The 23,527-nt window shown below is 43.1% G+C and overlaps 1 protein-coding gene across 4 annotated transcripts in view; it reads left to right on the top strand.

Moving 5' to 3' along the window:
- SPTBN1 (spectrin beta, non-erythrocytic 1) overlaps positions 1-23,527 on the top strand; it is a 212,491-nt gene that overhangs the window by 98,380 nt on the left and 90,584 nt on the right. Inside the window, exon 1 of one of the 4 annotated variants that reach the window (XM_010378898.2) lies at positions 1,689-2,852. The exons of 2 other annotated variants lie outside the window; for them this stretch is intronic. In XM_010378898.2, the coding sequence (XP_010377200.1) occupies positions 2,744-2,852 (109 nt within the window). In that variant the 5' untranslated portion in view covers positions 1,689-2,743. Of the gene's footprint in view, positions 1-1,688; positions 2,853-23,527 lie in introns of those variants that run through there. One more of the 4 variants, XM_010378899.2, reaches the window with a different exon arrangement.

Consider the following 23,527-nt stretch of genomic DNA (forward strand, 5'->3'; position numbering starts at 1 on the left):
CATTAAATACTGTAAATACAGAGCAGTAAACACTGAAGAAATAAAGAATGAATACCTCTGGCCTTCCTTTACCTCCTCCCCACTGCTGAACTGGAGGTGGTCAGATGGGCCATCAGGGATCTGTCCTATTCTTCCCTGGTCCCAACACACCAAATGGATTTCCATTTCTTACCTCTGATCCCTATAGGGTTATTAAATGTGGGGTTATTAAACCCTTCCCCAGTGTCCAAATCTTTCTAATACTTGCATGTGTTCACTCTGCCTGGTTCATTCAGTGTTGACTTTGCAGGATTGAACGTGGCTACACTCGTCCCAGCTCCACTGCCATCATATGTGCAACCTGGTTAATTAAAAAGTATTTCATGTACTACCCCATACTAGAGGGAGCTGAAAGGGAGATAATGAGTGGTGACTCCCTTTCTTCATTAAGTGGCCCAAAGATTAAAAATAAAACATTATAATTTGGCAAAGCACTTTGTAATCTCATTTTCAGTGCCAAAGCTGGACACTTAGAGACTTACCATTTCACCAGTATACTTAGTTGTGAAGAAGAGCTTGTTAAAAAGATCTTCATTGAGACGGTTCCCAATTTAACTTCTTTTGTAGTCTTGATGTAGGGGGGGTGTGTGTGTGTGGGTGGGTGGGGATGCAAGGAGGGGTGCATTTTTAAGAATATATTCTTAATTTTGAAAGTATGATAATTTTTAGAACATTTCCACATCATCTCCTCAGTGACCCTGTGGAGGTGGGCATTAATTATTACTCAGTCTGACAGCTGAGGTTTAGAAAGAATCCAGGGTTTCTTCTAAGGTCATAGGGTAATGAAGAGGCTTGGCCAGGACTGGAAACTCAGGTCTTGGGAATCCTAGTCAAGTGCTTTTTCCAAGACCAAGTGTTTTGTAATGCCCTGCCTAGCCTCCCATCAGCATTGTGAATTGGCAGCCCTTAGGGGCTTTAAAATATGTTCTACATCTTAGATGATAAGAAATGTTGTCTTCTCCTCCAGGTTGGGCCTGGCTTTCAAAAGCCAAAGGCTGACATGTGGAAGTATTAAAAACCTAGTTATGTGGCTGGAAGGAGTTGGGGGTTGTTGTTCAGCGTTGAACAGTTAGCTAGACTCTGGGTTTGTTTTAACTCTAAGCCTGGACAGGATGCAGTTACTTCAATTACAAGTGCCCTGGAGACTGAAGTGAACCTGGGGTGGGGGCCCACCTCTTTACTGCAGATTGGAATCCCTGAGGAATGAAATTACCTTCTTCAGTGAGTATTGCTGCAGGGCTCCAAACTGGAAATGCCAAAAGTGTAATTTGTTGTGTGCCTGTTTAGGTAGTGAGGAAAAAGGGGGACAGGAGGGTGGAGAGAGGGGGGAGAACTAGAGTCAAATGATTTTCCGAGAATACATTTTGATTATTCTCTTTTCTACGTAGAAGATTTCATTTTTGGTTGAGATTGGTGGGAGAAGAAGCTGGGAAGGAGAGATTTAAAATTTTGGAGGACCACAAGTTTAGAGGCCTTGTTTTACAAATCAGAGTAGGAATTTGAGGGTAGTTTCGGTTCCCTCATCTCCCCACCGGATCATAAACAACTCCAGGTCAGGGATCTCGGCCGTGTTTACCTGTGTACCTTTTTCCCACAATGCCTTGCAAATCGGTGTTCCCATAAATCTTCCTTGCGTCGAATTCCTATCACAGGCCCGTGTTATTCCAGGAAACCACCGCCTTAATATCCCCTGATGGCAGCGTAAGTCAGTCGAGATTCTTCACTGAGCCCGAACTTAACACCTCCCCTGTCTGTGGCCCTGCACAGCGCCCTGAGAGTGACTTTGTCTGACTTCTTCCCGGTGGCGCGCCGGGCCGCCGCCGCGTGGTTGGCGCCAGCGCACTGGGGCCGTCGCGCGCGCCCAGGTGCGGGCCGCGTTACCTCCGCAGACGCTGGAGAGTGAATGAACCGCGCGGGCCTGGGACCCTCGGGGCTCCTCACTCTCCCGGCCGTCCGGCGGGCACGCTCGCCTTTTCAAGTGATAGTAATCGGAGACTTTTCCGTTACATGAGGCTCAACAAAAGACTGTAATTCCAGCAGCTCTGTGTGGGAAGGCACCACCAAGGCTCGGACCGGCGGCGAGTCTAGGGCCCGGCCCTGAGTCGGCGGCTGCCGGGCGGCTGGGGCGACCACGGACCGTGCAGGACCGGCAAGGGGCCACGGGTCGGCCAGGCTCCCCCGCGCCCCTCCTCGTGGTACAGCCTGCGTTTCTCCTACAATGCTGTTATGCTAATCAGGTGACATCACCGCCGAGCACACGGCGAGTGGCTCCTGATAAAATTACAAACCGGCGGCCGCCGCGGGCAGCCGGGAGGAGGTGTGCGCGCTGCGCCCGCGAGCTCCCGGGCTCGGCAACCGTGGCACGCTTAGGATTGGCCATATTTAAGAATTCTTTAGTAGAACCTGCGCCTCCTCTCTGCTTCTTCCTCCGTCTCAGTAATTTATTTCGAGCTTCCAGGCAAGGGCTACGGAAGGAGGGAAAGCACCAAGAAATTAGATGCCTGTGTGGTAACTCCTCGCCGGGCTAAGGTGGACTCTTCTGCAGCGAACTTCCTATCAGATCACCCTGCTGGACTTGCAGACCGGAATGGGGTTCGCCTAAGGATCCGAGCGCTGCGGAGGCTGCTGCGTGTTGGATGGGAGTGGGAGGGGTCTGGAGCGGGATTTCCAGGGCGCAGTCCGCCGGGGCGTTACGCTGGGCATAATGGAATTGCAGAGGACGTCTAGCATCTCCGGGCCACTGTCGCCGGCGTACACGGGGCAGGTGCCTTATAACTACAACCAGCTGGAAGGCAGATTCAAGCAGCTGCAAGGTAAGCCCCCTCCCAAAGGCCGGGCCTGTCCTAGGGCCGTGCCAACGGGGGTTCTTGGAGGCTTTATTTGTGCCATATGGTACGTGACCCTAATGAACACGGGCGGCTTCACAGCTCGGCCCCAGACCCTGTGGTTGGCTGCGGGCACCCCATTCACGACTTAGGGAAGGCAGTTGCTCATACTTCTCTCCAGAAGAGCCACCATTTGGAGTCCCTCTCTCTCCAGCACCCTTTCGGCTTTCTAGGTTGTCAGATATCTGCTGCACACACATTTTCTTTACTTTTAGCTAACTTTACATTCCAGTAGATCAGTACTTATAGACTTATTAGTATGCAGGTATTTGATTCCGGGTCGCCTCTGGCTCCCAGCCCCCAGCCTCTTACCTCTGGGAAGCTTTAAAGGTGTAAAGTGCACTGCTCAGACCCAGTCCTGTAGAACAATAGCAAAGGGGAGGAGGGAGTGGTCTTTTTGTTCCTAAGCCTTCGGTAAATTAGTTTTTTTATTCAGAAGCTTAATTTTAATTTTTCTGATGTGTTGGGGAGACCCTTCCCATTTAGTGGGCTATGTAATTTCTAATGAAAGCCAGTTATTGTCATTTCAATGCTATGGGTTGGATTAGTTGAATCAGTTACAGGTTTCTTGGAGTCTGTTTAAGGCTTAAATAATTGAATGAGTCCAATATTTTACTGAACATATTTTTAGGGAGAGCAGGAGCCTGTGTGTGCACCAGTGTGCTGTTTGTTTTCCCTGCGGCCCCTGCAGCCCTCAGCTGTCCCTGCCCAGCCAGCAGGCCCTGGCCAGCAGTGTCTCAGAGCTTATACGTGAAAAAAGGTTGCTAACTGAAAACAGAACTCCTTCCGTTTGGAAGTCGTTGGAGTCAGTAGTAGGCTGGGAATGGCTCTCGCACTGTAAAAAAGTAGTATTCGAGGGCTGTGTGTTTCTTATTTTAACTCTTCTCAGTGCTGCAAATGTGGTTCCTGTGAGGAGGAGGAAGGAAGCAAGCCGCTCAGCCCTAGAATGTTTTCACTGGGAAGGGGGGGAGGATGTATTTCATTCATTGGTTTATTTGTCTTGTGAAATAGTTGACAGTAATGACACTTTTCTGGAAAACAAGAGGCAGAACAGGACGTGATTTTAAACATTCGCTGGGCTGTGCCGCATTCCTCTGGCAGTTAGCTCAGAGGAAGCTCCCTTCGCTCTGGGGAACGGCTCTGTGTCTCTTCGGTTCATTTCTCTTGAACTCTTCGGCAGTCAAATTTGCTTTTTTCAAAACTTAAGCTGGGGGCGCTTGCAAGTAGTGAATAGAGAAGTTGGGATGGGGGGCGTTCATTATCTAAGTCTGTGTGAGGGGCCCTCTGAGTTTTCGGGTCGGAGAATTCACTGCGTGCTCCTCCTCTTCCCCTGGCCCGGACTCCCTGCTTCATTGTGTCATCCCGCCTAGGGGGAAAGCACCCACCGGGATCATCAGCCGAAAACCCAGCACCACTCCACCGCCAGCCCACGCCTGGTAGTCTCAGAAAAAATGCAAAACTAGGAGAAAATAGAAGAAGGTGTGAGGGAGGAGTGCACCCCTAGGCCCACCCATAACAAAAGGCTGTTATTCTGAAAGGGCTGAGGAAGGTTGTAAAACTGCTCGCCGAGAAGGGTGGAGCCTACACACAGGAAATGTCTAAACTGTCCTCTCTGGACAACGTAAAGTTTAAATTTAAAAAAATCGCCATGTGCCCCGATATTTTATCTCATACGCTTTTTCCCAAGGAAATCCCTTTGAAAGGGGTAAACTTCGTGTTTTGTGTGGTAGCTTTAAAAATAATTTTTTTTAGTGGGACCCTTGTCTCCTAATTTAGCTCCAATGACTTTCTTATTTTTAAATATTGTGGTTTAGGAGTTGCACAAGTTTAGTGTTGGTATTTCTGTAACAGAAAACCACCCATGCTGAGGAATTGAGAAAGGGTGAATTAACTTTCAAGTATGGTGGACCTCAGGAGAATTACACATTTGTCAGCATCCTTCAGAACAAATGGACCGATTGCATTTTAAACAACCCTAGGAGAATTTTGATAAAACACACACACACACAAAACCTTTCTTTAATTCCCATTCCTGGTTTTGTATTTTGTTTGGTATTTGTAGTTCTGATTATCACATATTTTTGATAACACATAATTTCTATCTGCTGATTTAATTTTGTACATTGCTGCAAGGGTGCCTTTTTTACGCTTCTGGGTATAATCTTTCCTAGCACATAATCTCTAAATATTGGCAAAATGCTCCTCTGAAACTGTATTGGGTTTTTTGTTTTTGTTTTAAGAGACAGGGTCTCCCTCTGTTGCCCAGGCTAGAGTGCAGTGGCAGAATCACGACTCACCGCAGCCTTGAAGTCCTGGCTCAAGCTGTCCTCCCGCCTCAGCCTCCCAAGTAGCTGGGACTATACCATTTCTGGCTAATTTTTAAATTTTTTGTAGAGACAGAGTCTCATCATGTTGCTCAGGCTAGGTTGAACTCCTAGCCTCAAAGAATCCTCCCACCTTCACTTCCCAAATTGTTGGGATTATAGGTGTGAGCTACCTTGCCAGTCCTGTATTGGGGGTTTTCAATGCCTCTGATATGAATTTATTTATGTATTGTCTGTGCCTGATAGTGCTATGATTTTTCTGGAGTTGTTTCTGCATTTTGGCTGGTTTCAAGTTACTTTTCACACTGGGTCCTAAAAATTTCAGGAGGTGTACCATAGAATGAGATTTGGAGTTCTAGCTAAGGAGAATATGATATTAAAATGAGTCTGGTCTATTTAGGTAAAATAGTTTGTAGAGATTTATAGTTTATAAATTTATAGAGACATAAATCTATAGTTTAAAATAAATATATAGTTATATATTTATATGTAAATATAAATAGTTATATACAGTTTAAAATAAAAAGGATGGTCATAAATTTATAGTTTATAGAGATTTATGGTTTATAGAGATTTATAGTTTGTAGAGATTTATGGGTCAGTAAATAAGTGTGTTTAAAAAAAAAAAAACTCATTGAGATACGAGAGCGATGGCTTTATCACACGAAGGCTCCTGGCATAAGAAGACAAGCCCTTCAACCTCTCATGGCTTTAGCATTCACCACCAACACACACATACACCCCTTCCTCTTTCTCTTTTTCAGATTTTCACCTGCAAAATTAAGTTTTCATATTCCTCAGGATCAGTTCATGTATTGTATAAAGTTGTATTTTTTTCTCTATTAAATAAAAGAGGAATGTTGAAATACAACAAAACCCAACCTCCCATATTTAGAGAACTGTGTAGTAACAGAGGTGCAGGTTCATGATATCCATCTCTCCACTTGACATCAGGCAGCTTAACTCCTCGTGAGAGAACACCCATCATGCAACTTTCCCCCTCAGAAACAGTTGCTTGTGCCCATTATGTAAATGAAATTCTAGACTCTAGCTTGGCCTTCAAAGATTCTCCCTAAAATGACTCCACTTCACTTACTTCTTACTCTAACATATTCCATTCAAACCTAGTAGGCAGGCCTACAGCTCTTTATAAAACCCATCCCTGGGTTTCACGCTTATCTTCTACGTTTTGCCTCAAATGCCCTACTCTTCCATTTCATCAATATAAATGCTTACATTATTTTTTTTTATTTTTATTTTTTTTTTGTAGACACAGGGTTTCACCATGTTGCCCAAACTGGTCTTGAACTCATGAGCTAAAGTGATTGGTCTGCCCCAGCCTCCCAAAATGCTGGGATCACAGGTGTGAGCCAGTGCACCTGGCCTAGAAATGCTTACTTTTTTATTTTTATTTTTATTTTTTTGAGACAGAGTCTCGCTCTTTCGCCCAGGCTGGAGTGCAGTGGCAGGATCTCGGCTCGCTGCAAGCTCCGCCTACTGGGTTCACGCCATTCTCCTGCCTCAGCCTCCCAAGTAGCTGGAACCACAGGCGCCCGCCACCACGCCCAGCTAATTTTTTATATTTTTAGTAGAGACGGGGTTTCACCGTGTTAGCTAGGATGGTCTCGATCTTCTGACCTCATGATCTGCCCGTCTTGGCCTCCCAAAGTGCTGGGATTACAGGCATGAGCCACCACGCCCGGCCGAAATGCTTACCATTTTTGAAGACTATACCTGCATTCCAATCATTCCATAAAGTTTCTTATTTCTTGTTACAGTTAGTGGGGAAAAAAGATTTTGTTGAGTGCTTACCATGTACCAGTAAGAGCTTTCTATATTATATTTTGTCTGGTCTTTATAACATACCTGTGAAGTTTTAGAGGTGAGAAGATAGAGGCAAATAACTTGTCCAAGATCACAGACATTGTTGAGTTTAGGCTGCACACTGTTGTTCTGTAACTTTCTCCTTTCAGACTTCTAGATGTTCATATTCATATATTTTTTTTCTTTTAAATGGAAGAGTGACAAGGTGAAATGTCCACCCTAACCTGGTTCCCTCTCCTGCCTACCTGCCCCCTGGAGGACTGATTCTATTGGCTCTGGCTGTGAGGTTGTAATGAAGACAGGATCTAGTTAAAAAAGCATCAAAATGAACTTTTTCTGCCTGCTTTGCAGCCAGACCCTGACATTCAGCATCTAATCTTTCTGGAGAAGATGCATTCTCTTAACTATTCTGGCTCAATGCGTTTGTACCAGGAGAGGTATGAAGGGCTCTGTCTTCCTTGGGACATAGAGATTCAAGAATTTCAGGCCGTGAAATGCGTTACTGCCAAGTTTATTACATATTGAGAGTTGTCTTGTTGAATTTCTTAATTTTTTAAATTTCTTAACTCTTAGAAAAAGTAAAGTGCTGATTTTGTACCTCTGAATCATGAAGAAAATTTATTCTTAAGTTTTTAGTAAATCCAGGTTGTTATGCTACCTAAATGTTTGTCTTACTTTCTTAAACCGAGAGAAAGAAGATTGCTGGATTTACAACCATTTGTCATGAAGAAAATTTGCTTTTAAGTTCTTAAATTCAAAGTAATATCCTTTGAGTATTTCCCATTGTGACACTGAAAAGAATTAATGACATATGGTTATTTGTGGGGAGGGGGGGAATAAGAGGAGACCGGATTTATATAAGAACATTTTGGGGTCTGATGAAAGCTTAAAAGATTGGCTTTTTGGTCTGGATACCTGCCAATACTGTAGTTTTTATAAACCCAGACAACTTGGTTGGATGTCCTCCCCCAAAAGAAATAAAAATTCCTTTTACCAGTTTACCAGACTGTCAGCTCAAAATTTAAGTTTCCTACAGTTTTGTGAATTACAATCCCTTTTGAATGGTGTAGTAATAATAATTGTTAATGTCTATAGCACTTAACTTTGATATAGATCATCTTGCTTAATTAATTAAATGAGATTATTCACAGTACACAGTATGGAATCTAGTACTTAGTAAATTCTAGATAAATGTGTTTACTTGTTGTAATAATCCTGCGAGGGTAGATTGTTTTTTTTGTTTTTTTTTGTTTTTGTTTGTTTGTTTGTTTGTTTTGAGATGGATTCTCACTCTGTCGCCCAGGCTGGAGTGCAGTGGCGTGATCTCAACTCACTGCAACCTCCGCCTCCTGGATTCAAGCAATTCTCCTGCCTCAGCCTCCTGAGTAGCTGGGATTACAGGCGCCTGCTACCACACCCAGCTAATTTTTGTTTTTTTTAGTAGAGATGGGGTTTCACTATATTGGCCAGGCTGGTCTCAAACTCCTGAGCTTGTGATCCACCCGCCTCGGACTCCCAAAGTGCTGGGATTATAGGCGTGAGCCACCACGCCCAGCAAGAGTAGCTATTCTCGTACTTTTTGTAGATAAAGAAATAGATCATTGGATTATTATCCATCTGCATGAGGCTAGCTTTCCAGAATTCAGGTTTTCTGACTCCAAATTTGATGCTCTTAGCAGAGTACCACAAAGTGTGGGTTAGTGTGGATGATGGCACCCAGATGACGTGAATACATATTGCTGGCATGGAACATTAATGTGTTAAGGGAGCTGCGCAGATTTCTGGACATGGGCTGCTCTCAGTTTTTGTTGCATTAGGAATATTGACAGTCAAGGGAATACCAATTTATCTTAAATCTTTTAAGAACATTAAAAGTATTCTTGGAGGCTAGTTATATAGAAAAGGAGGGTGATAGATAACTCCTTTTGAGGAAAAGATAGCACTTTTCTTAGGAGAGTGAGCCTAAAATCTCCCTGGCTGCTGAGAAAGCTTTCTGGATGATGGTTCCATGTCATCACCTCTCCTTACTCCTCATTCTTGGGAAAAGGGATCTGTGCACAGCCTCACTGCTGCTTCCTCTGCTTTAGTCTCTTTGCATGGCTTCCCAAAGTGTCCCCATGCAGTTGTCACAGTCTTCCCACAGCTGGGCCCTGAGAAGAGTGCTCCATGCAAAAATGTCTGGGATTCATCTTTGCTGGGATTTGACTCCAGTCCCAGCTCCAGCTCCTGCCACACCTCTACCCACAGAAGTGATTCCTTAAACCTGCCCTGCATTTTTGCACCCTTGACACCCTGCCCTCTTGGTTTCTTCTGGGAATCATTTCATGTGTCAGGATCATTCTTTTGAGGTTCAGTTTAGATGCCATTTATTCTAGGCATTCCAGGAGGGAGGAGAGGTCAGCATCCCTGCTTGGACTCCCTTCCTTTTAAGATTTGAAGTTTCAGCACTTGATCATTCACCTGTGATTTTCCAATACTGCCTTTTGTTACAGTTCCTGTCTGTCTGTCTGTTTTCCCTATATTTCATGAAGTCTGGGAGCCTAAAGACCAAAGTCTGAATAGTCTGTCCCACACATAGAAGCCACTAAATATTTGCTAAAGAGCAAAATTAATGAAGTCAGTGTTACAGACTCCCTTATTGCTGTGGTTCCCAAATTAAGATTCTCAAAATGAAGTCCCCATATCAGCTTCAGCATCATCTGGGAATTTGCTGGAAATTTAAAGCCTCAAATCTCCACTTCTCCCCTACTGAATAAGAAATTCTGGGGTGGGGCCTACCAATAAATATTTCCGGCTACTCTGCCAGGTGGTTCTGGTGCATACTAAAATTTGAGAAATATTCCCTTATTGGATCATTTGTACAATCTTTGCAAAATTTTGTGGGGGCGTTGAAGGAGCAGACTCCTTAAGTTGCTCCCAAACAGGAGCAGGTATTATACCTGATTTCTTATAGAAGAATGAAGAATTGGGGGAAAATATGTTTTTCAGAACAAAATTCTGTAACAGTGGGAAAAACATGAGCTAGTCAGGAATGGGCTCTGTGCTGCTTCAATTACAGAAGCCATTGAACATCTGTCTCAGTCACCTCTTCTACCTCAGACGACCCTCAAATGGGGTCAGTTACCTGCCTCAGTTCTTCCACAGAGTTGGCTCAACAGCCACTCTAGAAAGAGATGTAAGTTTAGAAAAAACAGAGATAAACATAATAGTGTGTGTAGGCTCTAAGGATAGTTCAGTAAGGCATCAAGTTGAGTTTCACTTATATTCTTAATAAATAATCTATTGAATTTAACCTTAAAAAACAAAAATCCCAGCAACTTGGCATCTGTAAGGGGGCGGGCAGATGGATATCTAGGCTGCTTTCCTTATTTGAATAACTGCCAGATCTACTTCACAAGACTGTGTTGACCTTGGCCTCCCAAAGTGCTGGGATTACAGGCATAAGCACCTGGCTCCTGTAAGCACTTTTTCCAAATTTTTAATATTCTTTGCTGCATTGACCTGAAAGTTTGACAGGCCAAGCACGGTGTCTCATGCCTGTAATCCCAGCACTTTGGGAGGCTGAGGCAGGTGGAACACCTGAGGTCAGGAGTTCGAGACCAGCCTGGCCAACATGGTGAAACCCCATCTCTACTAAAAATACAAAAATTAGCTGGGAATGGTGGTACACGCCTGTAGTCCCAGCTACTCGGGAGGCTGAGGCAGGAGAATTGCTTGAACCTGGGAGGGAGAGGTTGCAGTGAGCCAAGATTGCACCAGTGAACCCCAGCCTCGGCATCAGAGCGAGACTCCATCTCAAAAAAAAAAAAAAAAAAAAAAGTTTGATGGTTGTTAAATGATTTTGTTGTTGCAGAGAACCTGCCATTTAAAATGGCAATTATTGGCACTAACTTAGACTACTTTAAAAGCAGTAAGGATCCTAGGAAATAAAATACTAAAATAAAACTTTAAAAAATACAGGACTTGCTTTTTTGTGTGTGTTCTACTTATTAACAAATATTTATTGATTACCTGCTTTTCAGTGAGCATCTGTCATCTAGTTAAAAGTGTGTGGGTGTGTTTCAGCTGTGCTGGAAATGCTGGCTAAGCCAACTGATTAATAGAAGCAAGTGGAGAAATAAACTTGATCTAGGTAAGAGGTGAGGAACTGAGGTAGGGGAATCTATGCAGGTTCGGGATTACTGGAGCTTAAAGTACAGCGTAAGAATGGGGTGGTAGGAAGGATTCTAGAAGGATAATAAAGGATGCAAAGCCCTGTTAGGTTAAGGAGTTTGGACAAGGCAGTGGGAAGCTACTGGAGGATTTTTATTTATTTTTATTTTTTGGAGACAGGGTCTCTGTCATACAGGCTGGAGTGCAGTGGCACAATCTTGGCTCACTGCAACCCTCCACCTCTTGGGCTCAAGCCATCCTTCCACCTCAGCCTCCCAAGTAGCTGGGACTACAGGCATGAGCCACCATGCCCAGCTATACTGGAGGATTTTAAATAGGAGAGGATTTTAAATCTGGATTTTAAATTTAATTATTTTTATTTGTATATATTCATGGATTGCAAGTGCAGTTTGCTACATTCATGTATTGCATTGTGGTGAAGTCAAGGCCTTGAGTGTATCCTTTACTGGAGCAATGTACATGATACCCACCAGGCAGCCTCTCATCCACTTTATAAATATAAATATATATTTTTATATTTATATATATATTTATATTTATATATAAATTTCTTAACTCTGGTCACTGAGGCATGCTTTATTCTGTATATATATGTATAGAAAGGCTAGTCTGGCTCCTGGTATGATTGTTTTGGAGGGTGGCGGTCAAGGAAGGAGACAGAAGACCAGTGTTCTATTTGCTGGAGTGAGAAACTTAGAAATGACATAACCTCCTTTAATTTTGAAAGCGAAATAGGGGACTTAGAACTTTGTTATTCAGTATAGATAGATGACTTGGGGTTTGTTGGAAATGCAGGATCTCAGGCCGACCTCCCTACAGACCTACTAAGTCAGAATCTCATTTTTAAAAATCCCAAGTGCTTTATATGCCTGTTCAAGTTTAAGAAGCACTGCTGGCAGTGCCTGGTGGCTCCCAGCACTTTGGGAGGCTGAGGCGTGCGGATCACCTGAGGTCAGGAGTTTGAGACCAGCCTGGCCAAGATGGTGAAACGCCGTCTCTACTAAAAATGCAAAAATTAGCCGGCTGTGGTGGTGCGCCTGTAATCCCAGCTACTCTGGAGGCTGAGGCACGAGAATCACTTGAACCTGGGAGGCAGAAGTTGCAGTGAGCCGAGCTTGCACCACTGTATTCCAGCCTGGGCAACAGAGTGAGACTCTGTCTCAAAAAAAAAAAAAAAAAAAAAAAAAACATTGCCTTGAAAGTAATAGTGTCTACCTGCCTTCTAGCTCCTATGAACAGACAAGGAAATAGTTTCATTAAATGGAGGAGGTTTTGTTTTTTGGGTTTTATTTTATTTTTTTTTTAATAAACTGGATTATTTTAACTAAATATAAAAATAATCTCGAGTGTAATAGTTAATTAAAGGAAGTTTAGTATTGCTCTAAGAGATTACAGGGCTTTAAAACATAGTTGACTAATTCTGAACTTTAGAAGTCTTTGTAGAATTTGGCTGGGATTTTCCTATTTGCTAATCCTGCAGTTCTAGAACTTTGTGAGGTTAAAAAAACAGTTTCTTTTCATATTTACCCATTGATATTAATGGAGAATTACAAAAAATACCCTGGGCCAGTTTCTCTAAATTATTTCAGAATTTCAGCATATGTCCTGGGAAGTAGAGATTTATGAGTCCATACCTGCTTTATGACTTAAACCTTTTAAATACTTTAAAACTATGTTTTCAGAAACAAAGCAAAAATACTCTCCTTCAGGCACACTTTATCTTAGTAGAATGATCCTATATTAAATGAATGTTCCTGTTCTTGCAGTTGGTTAGACTTCAGTCTAGTTTCATGCACATCAAACTTATCTAGTGCTGCCTTCAGGTTTTAGCGCTAATAGTGGATTTGAAGTATGTGAAGTATCTGTTACATGGTAAGTGCTCATTTCCTCCGAGTTTGCAGGTGAAACTTTAAAATTACTGGTTATTGATTGGGTAGGGGAGAAAAAGCACCTGCTGAAACTTGTTGGCCGGAAGTTTTTGCCCCTGAGAAGAAGAAAGGAACAGGGTGGGGGAGATAAGGGACTTCAGTTCTTGGCTGGCAACACTCCAGAACCATCCTGATGGAAGGCATGTGGCCAGTTGAAAGCAGCAGTACTGAAAAGGGTACTGGGGGATGTTCTTTCAAAGGCAGGGTTGAAGGTTATTAATGGACTAAGTTGAATTTCTAGCTCTTCCTTCCTATTACTCTGGATACTTTTTATATATTTACTATGTCACAGCAGTATTGACACCCTGAAAAGAAATAAAAGTGAAAGAATAGTTCATGTAAGACCCCACAAGTCCTACAAATTTTAGCTTTCAGTAGTTAATATATATAAGCACACACATATACACACATGTGCAGTTTAATACTGTTATGTAGATCAGTTTTGTCTTGGCTTTTTATTTTTTACTTAACATCATCTTAAGCTTTTCATATGTGGTTATTTCTGTGCCTCTTACCACATATTGGCAATTCACTTTCCGACAACTACTTACCAATCTGAGAGCCTGCTTCTCATCTATGGGATGAAGGTCATACAAATTCTGTGTAATGAGATTGTCGTAAGAATTAGGTGAGATTCTCTGTGAAAACTGTGTTTGGCACAGTCCCTGGTACATAATAAGGGCTCATAGGATTATTACAGATCCTAGTTAAATGGCAAAGCAGGGCCTAGCAGGGTGAGCCTTAAGAACTTGAGTGCCTCAACTCCCACCCCCACCCCCACCCCCAAACCTGTTCTGGGTGTGGTTTCCTTTAGCATGTTAGAAGAGTGTTTAGTTTGCCTGAAAATGCACCCAACTGAAACCATCCCCCCCCCCGCCCGCCGCCCACCCCGGCTTTAGAAAAATCACAAGATTCAGCCACTTGGGCCCGTTGACTTTTGATGTAGTTTGAAGGTCACAATGGTAGTTCCTCTCCCAAGTTCATAAAAGCCTCTGGAGCAGCTACTGCTGCAGCCAGAGAGCATCCAGCACTTGGTCAGAGAGCTGCCTTTGTCAGAGAGCACTCCTGTAGCCAGACTCATATTAACTGCCCCCCATGGGTGTGTTGAATGCCTCTACTGTGTTTGCTGTTGTTGAAAGGCCCTTCTTAGCCTTTCTGTCTCCCCCAACCCCATTTTCAAGAGGCACAACACCTTTAAGTAGCAAATCCAGTAATCACAGTAGCATGGAGACACAGGCTGGCCTATATTTGGTTTCACAAAGGCCTTGTGAAAGATCTGGCCTTAAAGTCCCTTTTTAATGCTGAAACTATGCAAGTGGAAAGTTAATTTGAGGATCACCGAGGCACGCTTTATTCGTGAAGAATGTGAGCAAAACGTAAATACAAAGTCTGCAGGCTCTGTTCTACTCTGGTGGCAAGGAAATTACATAGGCTGTATCTTTTTTGGCTGAATCCCCCTCTCACTCCACGAAGAGTGCAACTGTGATAGAATTTTGGAGTGAGAGCTATTGTTTTAAGCACCGACTGGTTGCAGGTGTGTTTGTGCATGTTGCCTGAAATCCTCTACAAACCATAGACTTGATTTTGGTGGAATTGACGTGCCAATGGTGGTTACAACTAAGATTGTAGAAGACCAAACATTCTGTTGGAATGTGACCTTAGCATTTTGAATTATGTTTATTAAGTAACAGAAATTTCGAAGGTCTATTATATTTTTATCTTTATTTTTTGAAGGTCTCTTTTAAAGTTTACAGTGTCTTTGAAAGTCTATATAGTCTGTTGCACTCTTAAATCCCAGTGAGTTCCTATAGATTGCTAGCTTGAGGGTATAGTATTTGAGATGTGAATACAGTCTAGTGCAAAGTGTGTTTCTGGTGCTTGAAAATGGTACCCTGATTTCTATTGAGGGAGACATTTATTCCTATAAAGGTTTAAACGACTTGCTGTAAAATTCAGTCTTGCAATGACAGAGAGATTACACGCTATCTGCAAACAACTGCCAACCAGATGAAATCCCGGCTGTGCGAAGTCTGCGGTGAAGAATGGTGGGGGTGGCCAGGAGAGCAGTGGAAGGGAAGTGGCTCAGAACCTTGTAGTGGTGGTTTGGCGTGCCTGTCAAGGGCTGTCAGACGTTTTCTCTCTCATTTCAGAAACAAGGGTGGTGGGAAGCACATGGGCTGTGGATTTGCATAAACGAACAGTCAAATCCTAGCTCTACCAGTGACTTCACTGAGCCTCGTTTTCTTCATGGGAAAATAATAGCCCTTGGGGTAGTTGTGAAGCCTAATTAGGTATGTTATAATTGTATTAAGAGGATGACCAGTTCATCGTTTGCCAGGGAGTTCTCTGGTTTTAGCGCCGAACATTCCACATCCAGGGAATCTTCCTCAGTCCCAGGCACACTGGGTGGTGGGTCACCCCAGTTATATATGAAGATACTTATTACTGTTCCCTAATTGCGTGTATACACACACACATACACATAAATACATATACAAAGGGCTTCTGGAAACTAGCTGCCTATTACTGTGAACCTGATACTCAAGTGGGTGCTTGTGAACTCCCAGGAGGACAGTGTGTGTGTGTGTGTGTGTGTGAGTGTGTGTGTGTGTATCTCTGTATTCCTTCTTAGGGATGGCATACAAATAAATGTTTTGCAAATCAAAGGATGAATGAGTAGGTAAAGTAATGTAAACAGTAATGCATATGTTTTAAAGTGACTTAGCTGGTTTTCCTTCCAGGGGCCTCTTCTTCCCTGAAAAAAGAGCCACTTAATAAATGATGTGTTGAATGAAAGAATACATCATGAAAATAATTTTGTCCATGATGTGGCTAAACTAAAACTTCAGGAAGGGCTTAGGCTGGGCCTATCTACTGTTTTTGATAAAATGAAATTTAATATGATCCTAGTGACAGCCTCCCCTCATCCCCTTAAAGCTTGAATTTAGGGAACTCTCGTGGTTGTACTCTCACATACTCCCTAGGACTCTGCTGGGTGCTGGGGAATTTACTAAACTTTGGTGAGGAGAGGAGAGGAGAGGGAAGCCCACGGTACTTAGAGAGACAGAAACAGTTCCCTAGAAATTAGACATCAGATTGTCTTTTTCCCCCCCTTTCTTTTGAATGAGATGGAGCAAGAATATTTGGACCAGGAGAGTTTTAAGGTACATTTACACTAATGTAATCAGGTTACATAGTAAAAAATGTAAAAAATGTACCCTGGGAAATTGAAATCTATCCATTCTTTTAGGCGTGGCAGCTTATTCACATTTTTATGTTGTATGACCATAAAACGAACACAGCTTTTCTAACCGCGAGTGTCTTTGCTTACAGAGATAACAGTGTGAGTAATGCTTTGCCTAGAAGCCAGGCAGTTAAATCACACTCTGAGCAAATAGAGGCTGGGCTTCAGAAACTTAGATAACACATGAATGTGCAAAACTTGGTCTTTTAAACTGAAGACATATCTGAAAGAAAACTGCTTTTGGCCCATGAACAAAATTATTTTCTCAGCCCTTTGTGCCTCCCAATCCCTGCCCCCTTTAAAAAAATATTTGTTTTTCCTCTGCACATCTACATATATGATTTCAATTTTGAGATGGGATGTTATTTTTTTCACTTGAAACACAAGGAAGCAATTTTTTAAAGTCATACTCGTTCAGCTGTGGGCTTGCCTGTAGCCAGTTTGGCTAGGAGTTCTTGGCCACAGAAACATACAATGCAGTCTTTATCAGGATAGTAAATTCAGATGGGTTTTTGGAAAGGCAGAGGGCTAGAGTTGAGGGAAGGGCACTAGAGCAGTGTGACCTATGGGCCCAGGAGCAGTGTGAGTGGGAAAGGGCTCTGGAAGCTGACTGCTTTTGTTTTTGCCACAGTGTGCTGGGAATCAGAGGGGAAGGCGGGCCCAGACCCCGGCAGATACTCATCTCAGCCATTGTTGTCATTAAATGATTCTGAAATGACCTTTCTTACCTCAGTTTCCTGTGAGCTCATAGTTGTCTACAGACGGGAATTATGTCATTGATCTTTGCTCTCTCTTTGCTTATAGGGAGTAGCTGTTCTCCTCCATGTTTCTGGAAAAGGAAAATGATGCACAGGTCTCTTAGTAAAGTGGTCCCCAGCATTTTTGGAACCAGGGACTGGTTTTGTAGAAGACAATTTTTCCACAGACAGGGTGGAGGAATTTTTCCCTCAGGGTGGTTTCGTGATGAAACTCTTCCACCTCAGATCATCAGGCATTAGATTCTCATTAAGGAGTGGGAACCTAGATCCTTAGCATGCACAGTTCACGATAGGGTTTGGCTCCTATGAGAATGCCGCTGCTGATCTGACAGGAGGCAGAGCTCAGGCAGTAATGCTGTCCATCTACCACTCACCTGCAGTGCAGCCGGTTCCTGAAAGGCCACGGACCAGGATCAATACCAGTCTGTGACCTGGGGGCTGGAGACCCCTGACTTAGTGATTAAGCAGTTGATTTGGGATCCTCTCTATTTTTTCCTCCTCCCTCAGTGGGAATTCACAGTGTTGTAACTCATTTGCTAAGGTTGTCTACATTAGAAACAGAACTCCTATTGGACTACTAGGAGACATGGTCATTAGAATAATTATGATTCTTAGTATGATTCAACCCCTTTTTAATATTCAGTCTTAATGGAGGGCCTCTGCCTGCAGCTCTTTGCTCAGGCACTAGGGCCACAGGGGTGTAATTTCTATCTCTGCCCTCAAGAAGCTCACAAACAAGTCAAGAGACGGGAAAACAGATCCTATTTTTCTAATAGGATTTGAATGGTTGTATTTATGGGGGGATGCTTTGTACACCTGCAAAACAGAGAACACCTGCCCTCCCTACTCCTCTGGGGTTGCTGGGATAATGTGCATGAACCCCCTATGGAAAATAGAAACTCATAATCAAATCTAAGAAATTTTTGTGAGGGGACACAAACGTTGGGGTTGTCTTTGTTCTCAGGTCCCCTTAACTGGTCTAATGAAGGAAGCAGACACCTTTCCAGTAACAATAGCCAACATTTATTGGACACTTATGTACCAGACTGTGCTATTTATGACATACATTATCTAATTTCACAATCAGAAGAATGCTAGAGATAGGGTCAGGCATTATCTCTGTTTACAGATGAGGAAAGCAAGGCTTGGAGAGAATGCCATATAGTTATTAGTGTGGGGGAGCCGGCCTTTGCACCTGGCTGTTGACCACGCCCCAGCATTAAACCATTACCTCACACTGCTTCTCTGAGATAGTTATCTTCTTGGGAGCATTTAGGTGTAGCAGGATCTGGAGGGAGCAGTTGGACCCAAGTCTCCTAGCGGCAGCCTGCACGTTTCTTGAGTCTATTTTGAAGCAACTTCCTCAGCCCTAGCTGCGCAGAAAGCATCCTCCCCTCAGAGTGATGATTTTTATCATGTGGTTTCCTTCCTCCTGCCTTTGGAGGTCAGGTCTTCTCACCCAGGGTCAGCAAGCCCATCAGCTGCTGATAAGCTGCAGCACTTGAGTCACAGGATGCAGGCCTGTGTTTAGAGTGGGTCATGCTCATGTTGGGCACGTGGGGAATCAGTGATCCTGTGGGAGCTCGATCAGTGCAGTCTGGTTTGGAATTGCAGATCACACCCTTCCACCACTTTGCTCATGTGTCTACTGATGCCTGTGATGTAGTTAAACCACTAACTTCTTTCTCCTGCATCAAACATGACTTTTTGAAAAAGTTTGTTGGGGCTTTCCAGCATGAACCAGGCATAAACCAGGTACCTTCACGAACATATTATTTATCCCTTCAGTCACCCTGTGTGCTAGGTGGTATCATAACTGCTTTGTAGATTGAGGAACCTGAGGACCAGAAAGATGACTTGGGGCGGCAGCCTCCTTTAGCCAGCAAGTGAGAAAATGGGTGATGGTGAACTTCTGCAGCAAGAGGGGGCCGTTTTCAACATTTCTGTGAACTCAAGGTATGTGCTTCGTCTAAATGGGTGGAGACACGTAGGAAGGGCATAATGTATACATCCATCAGCACATGGGTAGATTTTACTGAGTTTTTTTGTTTTGTTTTAAATCCGGAGCATTGTGTATTTGATCATTCTTAGAGATTCAGCCAAATTCACAGGTATTAAGTGTCACAGCTAACCTAGCAATACAATACACAGCTGAAATAAACCATTCAGGTTTTCCCAATATCAGTTTCTTTTTATTTTCTTTTGTGCGACTCCAGAGGATTCAATAATGTCAATTTCTGATAAAGCTTTTGCTATTGATGAGTAAATTCTTCCATTAAAAAGATACAGTCTGCTGATTTGCTTATCATTGATATTGCAAGAGCATAACATTGAAGGGATGAGTAATGCATCTGCATATCTTGAAGGACAAAACTGACGTCCACCCACATGTGGATACAGTATTTGGTAAAAAGCAACTAAGGTAAAATTGCCTAAGGGCATGTAACTTGAGCCATAGCTTAAATTCAGGTGATATTGAACGTTGACACATCAGGATTCTTTTGTACACAGAGACGTGGATGTAGACCCACTGGTAGCTATTGCAAAGGCTCTGGATTTTGAGCTGCTGGATGAAATACCTGCAGCTGAACATCTGTTATGATGCAATTAAGCAGTGACTCATTGGCGTGAAGGCTAAATTTCGAGGTATCAAGGACTCCTTTGAATCTGTCCACAAACCTCTCAACCAAAAGGAGAAGAGAAATGTGTACAGATATTTGAGAGAGACTGGGTCCCAACATGCCTCTGCCTAGGCAGTCATGGGAACCCAGTTCTTTCTCTTAACTGAGACAGGAATTAACCTGAAGTACAAGAAACATGGTTGGATGGGTGGTTAAAGCAGGGCCCAGACTTTGGTACAGTTTAGGTTATGGCATCAGGGCTAGGGAGAGAGGTGGATGGATGATGGTAATGGTCTGTGTTTTTTTCCTTTTGTCACTCAGATCCAGCCTTTATTTATTGATTTATTTATTTATTTTTGAGACAGAGTCTGGCTGTTTCGCCCAGGCTGGAGTGCAGTGGTGCGATCTCAGCTCACTGCAACCTCTGCCTCCTGGGTTCAAGCGTTTCTCCTGCCTCAGCCTCCCCAGTAGCTGGGATTACGGACGCTTGCCACCACGCCTGGCTAATGTTTGTATTTTAGTAGAGACAGGGTTTTACCATGTTGGCGAGGCTAGTCTTGAACTCCTGACCTCAGGTGATCCGCCCGCCTTGGCCTCCCAAAGTGCTGGGATTATAGGCATAAGCCACCGCACCCGGCCTTCTGCTCTTCTTTCTGCTATTGCTTCGGCCCAATTAATAACTTAAAGCTGGAACATTGATGTCAGGTATGAGTAGGTCCAGGAAAACAGCTGTTGGCTCTGTTGCTTCAATTTTTTTTACTCTATACTTTGAAGAAGTAGTACTTTCTAGAACTTGTACTCAAAACTCAACTGACAAAACTTGGAAGGCTGTTGCTTATAATACACTCTAGTTGATGCACCACAGCTGCCTGGCTGTGAGAATGGAGTAGTGTGTACCTCTTAATTAGCTAAGAATAGGTGCTGTGGATGAAGGCAGGATGACTTTTTAGAACCCATTTTTAGCTCTAAGATCTCTGAGGGAGCCATCAAATCCATCCACCTGTTCAATCAATATTCAGCCAGCAAGTGGGTGTCAAGGTGAGCAGCTTACAGTGCTGAGCACACTGGAAACACAGGTATGTAAGGGACAGCCATGGTCTCAAATGACATTCTGAAAGGGAATACTAGGTAAGTGATCCCAAACATGCAAATAACATTCCTTGGTCCTGGGATGTGGGGGAAGCATTTTGGAGGAATTGACATTGATTGCAACTTTTTAAGTATGACCTGGATTAGATTATGAGATGATGGGTGCTTGGGGATAGAGGTGTATAGAGGGAGTCGTGAAACCATGGGGGATGTTGGGGAATGGCTAGAAGTCTACTTGGGACATCATGCAAGTTTATTTTCCCCTTCCATTTCATTTGTTAATGCTTATTGTAAGTTGGGGGTTTTGCCTTCTTTTTGTTAGCCAACATCCAGCTAATCTTGGCATAGGTCCGGGGAATCATGTGCTGCTTAGCAGCTGATGTTAGTTAAATGATCTTGACAAGTGACTTGCATTTCAATTCTCTTACCTGTTAGGGTTGTAGATCGTCTGATAGATTTGAAGACCCCTGCAAATAAATGCGTGGCCATTTACCATGGTCACTTTCATTTTACCGAATGTGCCTCCCCCAAGGCTCTTCTGGGTAGGTGTCCACTGCTAAAACACTAAGCATTTTTGGCTTCTCATACTCTGGGCTCACAAAATCAGTCCTGTGGGAAATCTAACAAGCTACCAAGGAGAGGGAAAGCAAAAGAAAAGGTATATGGAATCACATGCAAAGAGAGAAGGAAAGTAGGTCCCTACCTAAACTCTAGCCCTGTGTTGGTAGTGGTGGTGATAATGGTAATAGCAGCCACTTCTTGATACTCCCCTTGTGCAGGCATTGTCCTAAGTACTTATCAGTATTGATTCATATGCTCCTCATAGCATCCTTGTGTGATAAGTGTTACTTCCATTGTGAAGATGAGGAAACTGAGGCACAAAGGAAGCTGTGCCCAAGCACACTTAACTAGTAAATGGAGCCAGGATTCCAACCCAGGCATTGCGCTTTGGGACTCAGTTTTTAACAATCTTGCTGTGCTACCTCTTGAGCGTTTTTCACCTGGTGCTTTTGTAGATCCCACATTAGGATTTTGTTAGTACCCTAGGCAACCTTGATTTGGTGAAGGCAATTGTTGAGAGGTAGAAATTCCTGATCCTTTTTCAGTCTTAAAGGGTTTGTTTAGACTCTCACTCTTCATTGGTGATGGTAACAAGGGGCAACATGGTGAATGTCATGTAAAATTCAAGCCTTGCCTTATCTTGGAGGACTTTGTTCCCTTTTCTTTGATGGTACTTTGGAGATTCCAGACTATAAAGGACTGAGCTGACAGTACAGACTCTCTTGATCTGTATTTTCCCAGTATTTGAAATTATTTATAATGTACCCATGAGAACCTGGAATAAAGACTACTGGCCCTGAAGTAGAATCTTGGATTTAAAAGTACAGTGTTCACTGCTGCGTTGTTGAGCGTTTGCTACACAGAGAATAACCTTGGAGAAATGTTCAAAGGTGGTGGCATTACCTAGGAACATGGAGTTAGACCAGAAAACCATATCTTAAGTTCAGATTCTTGGAGATTGCTGATTTTTCCTGACTTTAAATATTTTCAATTGTTTGAGCATTTGTTGGTGTTTTGAGGCTAAGTGGCCTTTTGTTCTGTGATGTCCCTCTGTGAATGAAATGGATAATCCCTGTTACAGTTAGCCGCTGCCGCTGCCGCCGCCGCCAAATATAAGTGAAGACTTCCAACTGCGATTTGCATTGCGTTTTTGAAGGCACCTTTTGAGTTTCCCCGTAGCAGATACAAAAACTGTTTCTAAGAGTTCATTCTTACTTGTTCAGCCTTACTTGTTGTATCCTAAAACCACAAACTTGATTTTGCTCACATTCATTATGCTCCGTATTTGGCATCAGTGAGGCAAGTTACTTATATTTATTGTTTATACCCTGCCCACTTTCAGAAATGATTTAATTTGGCCTAGGCAAGTGTCTCCTGTTGGGGGGTGTGTGTGTGTGAGATAGTAATTCTGGTGTGTGTGTGATGCTAATTCTGCCACTTCAAGAGTCCAGAATCATAAGATTCCTATAGGATTGTTGGGTTAGTGAATGCTGGATTTATTCTCTTCTTTGCCCTCTCTGTCCAGGAAAAATCTGAGTATCTTTCTTAGGAATGCCTAACACTGCTAGACTGAAAGGTGCCATGTCACTGTTATATGTCTTTTTCCCAAGAAATTTTCTTTTGAGGGTGTTATAGAGAAGCCCTCTGGTATGAAGGTATTAGGTTGGTGCAAAAGTAATTGTGGCTTTTGCAATTAAAAGTAATGACAAGACTACAATTACTTCTGCACCAACCTAATATATGTTACGTATTCCCATTTTGTTCTTTGCAGAATAAAGCTTCCTAGGAGTTTCTCTAGCTCATGACCTCCTTTGCCTTTACTTTGAGTTGCAGTGTTCTTAGCTCGTAGAAGGAGCTTTGACAGCACATAGAATAAAGTATAACAGCTTCTGTTTGACCTGAGGCACCCCTCAGGTATAAGAATGTCACCCAGAGATAGAATACAGTGCCAGGTTATCAACTGCCATTTTTTGGGACTGATTCTCTGCTCGTGTGTGTCCATTATTTGGGGAAATCATATAATACCACAAACTAGAAGTTTCTGAAAACACCTAAACTCCCCATCTTTCACACTCACCCAT

The sequence above is a fragment of the Rhinopithecus roxellana genome, chromosome 17 (genome assembly GCF_007565055.1).
Source record: "Rhinopithecus roxellana isolate Shanxi Qingling chromosome 17, ASM756505v1, whole genome shotgun sequence".
Lineage (NCBI taxonomy): Eukaryota > Metazoa > Chordata > Mammalia > Primates > Cercopithecidae > Rhinopithecus > Rhinopithecus roxellana.